The 7,113-nt window shown below is 41.1% G+C and overlaps 1 protein-coding gene across 1 annotated transcript; it reads right to left on the reverse strand.

The window, feature by feature from the left end:
* Window positions 1-4,852: 4,852 nt before the first annotated feature.
* LOC115734649 (glutathione S-transferase U8-like) lies at window positions 4,853-6,613 on the reverse strand. The gene is made up of 2 exons (XM_030665522.2): window positions 6,196-6,613; window positions 4,853-5,391 (listed from the first exon to the last, which is right to left on the reverse strand). The coding sequence occupies exons 1-2, from the start codon at window positions 6,508-6,510 to the stop codon at window positions 5,023-5,025; spliced, it is 684 nt and encodes a 227-aa protein (XP_030521382.1). The 5' UTR covers window positions 6,511-6,613; the 3' UTR covers window positions 4,853-5,022.
* Window positions 6,614-7,113: the final 500 nt, after the last annotated feature.

Here is a 7,113-nt window from a genome sequence, read left to right on the forward strand (position 1 = left end):
AATCCGAGGTCATTTTTTTGGAATACGACTTTTGACCTCGGCCACTGCATGATCCTCTCTAACGAGTTAGACTGGGTTGCCGACCGACAGACTCTAACCCAGGTGCTTAGACCCACATTCTTGACTGTTGGACTAGGGACCTCATGGGAATTGGCTTGGGACATAGGTGCCCGGTGGAGGGCGGGGGTCCCCCGAACACGGGACACCGGTGCTACCCCTTAAAGAGGGTATGGACTAAAGGGTTACATGTACATCGTTATTACTATTTATAAACTTATAGTGTACTTTATGTTATTCCATATTATCATTATTATTGTGTAATTTTCCATGTTTACTGTTATTTTTTAGGTTAAAAAAGGAGTTTCGTTGTGATAAAATTACGTCATTCAATATGAATCGTAACATCATCACCGTAATCCCAAGCAGCTGGCTTCGCTTGTTAAGGGACATGACTCGAGCACGTGACGCCACGTAGCGAGTTGATCCCTTCTGCCCGTGTAGTCCTATCAATTCCTTTTGGGCCATCTACTCGGGCGAAACCCGTGAGTTAACAGGGTTATGGACTAATAGGGAATTCATTCCTAGGAAATCAATCCGTCCAAGCCCAAAACAACCCTGTCATCAGCATAAATAAAAAAAAAAGGGTCATTTTCTTTCTCAATCTGTCAATCAAGATCACGTGAAAATAGAGGATCAAGGGTTTGTTATTCGCTATGACTCAAACGAAAGAAACAAAACTCTCCACACATCGTTCTAGTGAAAATTGGAAGGTTGCTTTCTCAAAGTTAGTCTCTTTGTCGAAAGTTTTGCAACTTAAGCGACCCTAATTAATCGCGGTTGAAGAGAATTAAATTTGAATGAGAATAGCTGCGTAAAGTGAGTAAGTGACAGAAAGATAGTTTGTTTGAAGTGACTAGCACATGTAGGACAGATTCTTAACCATGTACTACACTGGGAAAATTTCAAAGAGCCCGAAAGTGAAGTGAGATTCAAAGTACCCTTAGAATGGTGCTTCCAAGTAGCCCCTGAAGTTGGTGAGTGTCTCAATTGACCCCCATTGCATTGGCGGCACAAATTTCCGCCAGACGACTATGTGCATGTCACGCCGTTATTCATGCGATGGACAGGGGCATTTTGTCTGAAATTGTTCAAACTCAATATCCAAATATCCCTAAATAAACCCTGATTTCCAAAGTCTATAAGCTAAACCCTAATCCACGAATTTCCTAAATTTTTGGACGATGGGGAATAGCCAAAGGGTTACACGATGGCGGACTTCCTAAGCAGGAGGGGCTGACGGGGAGGGAGCTCAATTCCGCGGGCCTACTGGTGAAGGCGGGGCGATGGTGGCGGAAAGATGGAGGGAGGAGGCGGAGGTGTTGAGGGAGGGGATTGGCGAGGTAAAGGAGGGGATGGTGACGAAGCTGTTTAGGGTTCTAAGGCCGATGGAGATAGACCTGGCGACGGTGAGAGCGATGGTCAAAGGAGGTGAGATGTTGGCCGCGAGGGTCGAGCAAGCGATGGCCAGGTGTCGGCAAGGCATCCTTGTCGCTAATTCCTTTTGACGCCGTTAAATCAAACAACGAGAATTTGATGTTTCTGGGATCAATTCTCTGGACAGAAGCTGAAACCACCATTGGCATTGTGATCAGAGCTGGAGTTTCTGGATAATTGACGTTGAAAGGATTATGACAATTTTTGGGGACTAGAGTTTAGTTTGGGAATTTTGGAAATTGAGTTCAGATGATCTCTCGCCCGAAAATGCCCCAGTCCATGGTGCGAATAATTAATGGCACGTGACACACTCGTGGTCGTAAAAGAGGCGGAATTGAACTAGGAAAATGAGCCCCAAAATGTGAACATACGAAGGCTAACAAATCACAGATTGTCCAAACTCCAAGAAAAAGGCTTTCGGAACTTTCAGTTCTCTTTATCATCACACGCGCGCGCGAAGAAATGGAACTCGATTTAACATGGTTCAAACAACCAGGATGAGAAACCTCCAATTCATCATATCACTTGAAGGAATTTCATTGTCTTGAGACAAAATACGCTTCATCTTGGGAGATAAACATTAATATTTATTAGAGATGGAAATACAATTGTTATTTCCGTCTTTGTTGACTTGAGCCAAATTTCCTATTAAATTTGGACTATGCTGACTAGTTTCCTTATCTTCTCAACATTCCCCCACGAGCGAGGTTGAAGATGTCATTCGAGATTAGCTTGGTCGTCACACACTACAAAGCTTTGGTGGAAAGCGGCTTAGTAAATTTATCAACCAAATTATGATGTATGGAGTTTCCATTGTCTTGTCTTGGACTTTTTTACGGATATAATAATAGTTGACCTCTATGTGCTTGGTCCTTACGTGAAAGACTGGCTTTGAAGCAATATAAATTGCTAATTGATTGATTAAACCGTCAAAGGTGGATTCACTTAAGATATTAAAGATGATACCTGGTGTTGTTGATTTTCAAATAAAATTGATAATGGATGAAACAATAAAAAAAAATTGAAATTAAATGGTTAATGCTCTTTGTGGAATTCTTTGAGCCGCATGATGAAGAAGAAAAATCAAAGTTGGTTGTGCTGGCCAAGAAAAATGTATAAGGAACCCCACACTTTTCGACTTTGCTCAAGAGATGAGAAAGAAGGGAAAGCCAATTGCCCTTCGTCTTCGTCAAGTCGGCAAACTCTTCCCCTATTACGCAGAGAAAAGCTTGGCGCGGATAACGACATTTCTAGAGTAGAAATTCGTTTGATAAGACAACTTCTATAACAAGAATCCGTTTAATTAGGCAACTTCATTTTTCTACTTCTAGAGCATTTTTTTGCTTTAGAAGTAATTTTGAAATCACATGAATAGGTAAAAAAAATTATTTCTCTTCGGAAATAGAAAAATCAACTTCTGCTTAGAAGTAAAAGTAGAAAAATCAACTTCTACTCAGAAGTAAAAGTAGAAAATCAACTTCTTGTAAGAAATTGATTTCTGAAACTTGTAAAATTCACTTATTATATAATAAACACTTTCTTGCTCGTGCCTTTAGTTGGTTCCTTATCATTCCTCTGCATCTTTATTGTGTTCCACGTGCATGCCTCCGCAAACCAACATATTTCAGCAAATACCATTAATATTGATAAGTGAAATGATAGGCATAGGTAGACCTGTTAAATGGGTGGGTTAGGTCAAGTATGAGTCAAGTCGTAAGTGATCCAACCCAAATTGATCTATTAACCCGTTTACTACCCATTTATGTGTAGTGTAAATTTATTGACCATACCCAACCTAATCCATACCCGATCCGATCCATATTACTAAAACGCTTCTATATTTAATCTAATCTAAGAAAACTTATTTCTTATAAATTTTTAAAAAAATAATATTACCAAATCATTGTGGACAACTTTTATAATTGAAAAAATATGATCTTTTTTTGTTTTTAACAATTTAAAAAATCTCAAATTTTTTTTTTAACATTTTTGTCTGATTTTTTTTAAAATTTTGATTTTTCAAATTTTTTAATATTTTATTTTCCCTTCTTTCTCCCTTTTTTTTTATATATTTTTTTCCCTCTAACTCCGGCAGGGTCACCGGCTGACCTTTAATTTTGGAAGCCAAGCTAGATTCTCCCAGGCATTTCAACAAACACTTCACATGCAACCAAACTATCCTCGTCTCGCTCTTTAACAACATGCATCAAACCATCAACTCTCTTGATTCAACCGCAGCAAACGAAATCGGGAATACAACTACCACAACACCACCGTTGCCGAAGATAGACGACAAAGCCAATCTACCCCTCACGGAGCTACGACCAAGGAAGGGGCTCACAGAACCGAAACCTTCGAACTCGACCCTCTAAACTTGAATCCCAGCAAGCTCAACCCAGTTTTTGGACGGTTGTGGTTCCTCTTGCAGCTCCTCATCAACATCGGACGGCGAAATGAAGAAGAAGAGGATGAAGATGATAACGAAGTGAGGAATTGTGATTCGGAGAGTAAATGGAAGGACGGAGGCAAAATAGGAGATGGGGTTCCTGTTCTTCGCAGGTCCAGAGTGGACGAGTACTGTAGGTGCGAGCCTCGGCCTCGACAGGTACCATGGCGTGGGGCTCTAGCACTAGCGGTAGAGGAGATACCTGTAGTGCTTGGCGACAAGACAAGGAAATTCGCGCCGTAGAATTTGGAATGGCAGTCCCAGCACAGATTTGCTTGGTCCGACTCGCAGCACATGGTCACAAGGCTGTTGCAGAGCTCACGCGATTCTCATATCTCTGTAGCTGGCTTGCTTATTTCAGTTTCAGTTCCAATGAAGAAGAAGATGAACACGAGTCACAAGAGTTCGTTAGGCCTTTCAGTGGAAAGGGTTAAAAGGGTTGTAAATGGATTCAGAAGGAACTCGTTTATAATTCATTTATTTTGGCCTTTTATTTTGCAAACCCATTACGAGCGACCTGCAAAATTTATCGTGGCCCATTTATTACCCACTTCAATAATATTAGGTCATTAAATAGATTTTGGACCCATTTTGATAGGTCTAGGCATAAATATTATATTTCAAGTTTTGGAGCACATGAGATAGTCAAATACCAATAATAATGTGGTTGTCAGTCTCAAAATCCATTAGCTTTTAAGTTAACTCCGAAATATACCTCTCAAGACAGATATCGAGCAACAAATCCCATCAAGAGTGTCCAAAGTCCAAACTCCCAAATTAATATTCTCCAATACAGTTGGCAAGAACTTATCGGACTTGTCGATCCACTCACCACGCACATGAAGAAAAAAGGCATTTGGATTTGCCTTGATTCCATGGGAAGGCCATGCATAGCACGTCGAGCACCCCAAATCACAGCAAAATGACGCTTAAATCAGCTTTATTACAACCAAAAAGCCACGATACAAACACCATTTATTGTTTCAATATTAGCTTCGTGGCCTTTCTCGGAAAGTTACCCAATCCTTAGCAAATACCAAAAAAGTTCAGGGACAAAATAAACATATGCAACAGTTACATTCTTACCACGTTCTATTTTTATAAAAGTTAGCTAACATCTCGGATTGAGCCTTGAAGAAGGCCAAGAGCCTGTCTCTAGGAGGCAGATTCTCCTTAATGACCGGGCAGTTCTTAAACTCTTCGGCCCACTTGCACAGTACGGGGAACTTGTCCTCGGTCAGGATGTCAACCCCGACCGCTTCTTGCATGACTCCAACCCAGTGCCCGACAAAGTTGGCCACGATGTCGACGAACCCAATGGTCTCGCCTCCAAAGAACTTCTTGCCCTTGAGCTCGTCTTCGAGAGTGCTCAAGAGCTCACGTGCTTCCTCATGTGCCTTTTCCCTTTCAGGCTCTGAGCTCATGCAAGATTTCCAGAAAGCTGGAAGGCACTATTTACAGTAGAAAGAACATATTTTTCTCGGGCAATTGATCTTCCGATCGGGAATTAGATCTAGCTAGAGACGTTGTGATCACCAATTGCAATTGAAAAACTTCTTTGGTGGGGATCAAAGTCTAAGCTTATTGTTATTGAAAGGAGGATTACATTGGAAATTCAAGTCCTAATGTAAACAAATCCTTGACCTTTTCTCTTTTCTCTATTGTAATCTCAATCTAATGAAGATGCAATACGGTCCTTTCAAGATTCTCATGTCGGAGAAGTCACCGAAGCCATTGCTACGAGGACTTGGCGTAACATCTAACCTTAATAAGATAAGCACCATTGCACTAATGAAGAAAGATTATGACTTGTTTACCTTTTTACCATCAATGGTCTACGACATCCGATATCATTACTTGGTTTCCGATGTATATTCATGATGTTAAGAAAATACAAATTTTTTTTTCCTTGTAAGCCAAATATTTACCAAGCAAATACAGGCACCACTAGTACTCGATCCTAAGATTCAGCTCAGCCTATCATAATTCACAGTTTCGAATCTCACACTTTCAATGTCTTCCATGCTAGTCAGTCAAAGTCAACCCACAGTTTATGCCGCAACTACATTACCATAATACGTGGCCGGTTTCCCTACTTTCACAAGCGACGAATTAATATTATCTTCCAGCTCTTGCTCTGCTTGACTCATTAAACCTCTGGTGTCCACTTCAACTTTTGCATATTAAGTGTAAACACAACCCAAATGAGTAGGTTATAGAGAGCGTCAAGCTCAATTTTAAGACGAGATGATTACCTTTTCATCGAAGAACTTAGCCCAGAAACGGGCCATCGCTCTCTCGTAGGGATCTCGTGGCAAGATCGGGTTGTCCTTCCATGTCTCGTCGATGTACTCGAGAATCACCTGAGACTCTACGATGGGTTTGCCATTATGGACGAGCACGGGCACCTTCTTGTGCACGGGGTTGTACTTGAGAAGCGAAGCGCTCTTGTTGTGGAATATGTCCTCCTCCGAATACTCATATTCGACCCCCTTGAGCTTAAGAGCTATCTCGACTCGCCGGCCGAACGGGCTCGCCCACGCACCCAACAGCTTCAGTTCTTCACCCATCTATCCGAACACGGATACCGCGCGCTCTGCCACACACTGAGAAACACTCTTCTTGGGTAGTAGCCAAGTAAGAAGTTGTGAGAGTCTCTTGTTCTTTCGTTGGCTTCTTATAGAGTTCAATTTTGGTGATCTTTCCATAGCGCCTAAGACAGCAGATCGACATCCATGTTATTTGGTCAAACTGGAGTTGGTGGTTCGAAGACTTCTTGTTCAATGTTATTTAGAAAAATCAGTTCTACGTAATGTTTGGGGATTAGCTGAACTGAATTCTATGCATCTCGCACAGGGAAGAGTGGTCGGATACAATGTTCAACGTGGACAGAATTATAAAAAAACCTGACAAAGTTTTATCAAATGATGGCTTCGTTCAATTTAGATTTTCATATATGAAGTCCATTTTCAAAGATAAATATGAATTGCCGAGTGGTACTCGACTTGCATCGACAGGCAGTTGGTGACTTAGATGGGGTCAAGAAAGCTACTCAAGACACGATAGTTAATTAAATGGTGGCTTTCGCTTTCAGGGTCAGTTTGTGTCGCTTTCACGTGAAAAAATGAGAAAGCAAAAAAATTTCACATAGGAAACGGAAAATTGATGCTTGT

Source organism: Rhodamnia argentea, chromosome 7 (assembly GCF_020921035.1).
Source record: "Rhodamnia argentea isolate NSW1041297 chromosome 7, ASM2092103v1, whole genome shotgun sequence".
Classification (NCBI taxonomy): Eukaryota; Viridiplantae; Streptophyta; class Magnoliopsida; order Myrtales; family Myrtaceae; genus Rhodamnia; species Rhodamnia argentea.

Coding starts and splice junctions, on each gene's coding strand:
- LOC115734649 (XM_030665522.2), bottom strand. CDS start 6,510: ATGGGTGAAGAACTGAAGCTGTTGGGTGCGTGGGCGAGCCCGTTCGGC. Junction 5,392..6,195: donor CTAAGTTCTTCGATGAAAAG/GTAATCATCTCG, acceptor TACTGTAAATAG/TGCCTTCCAGCTTTCTGGAA.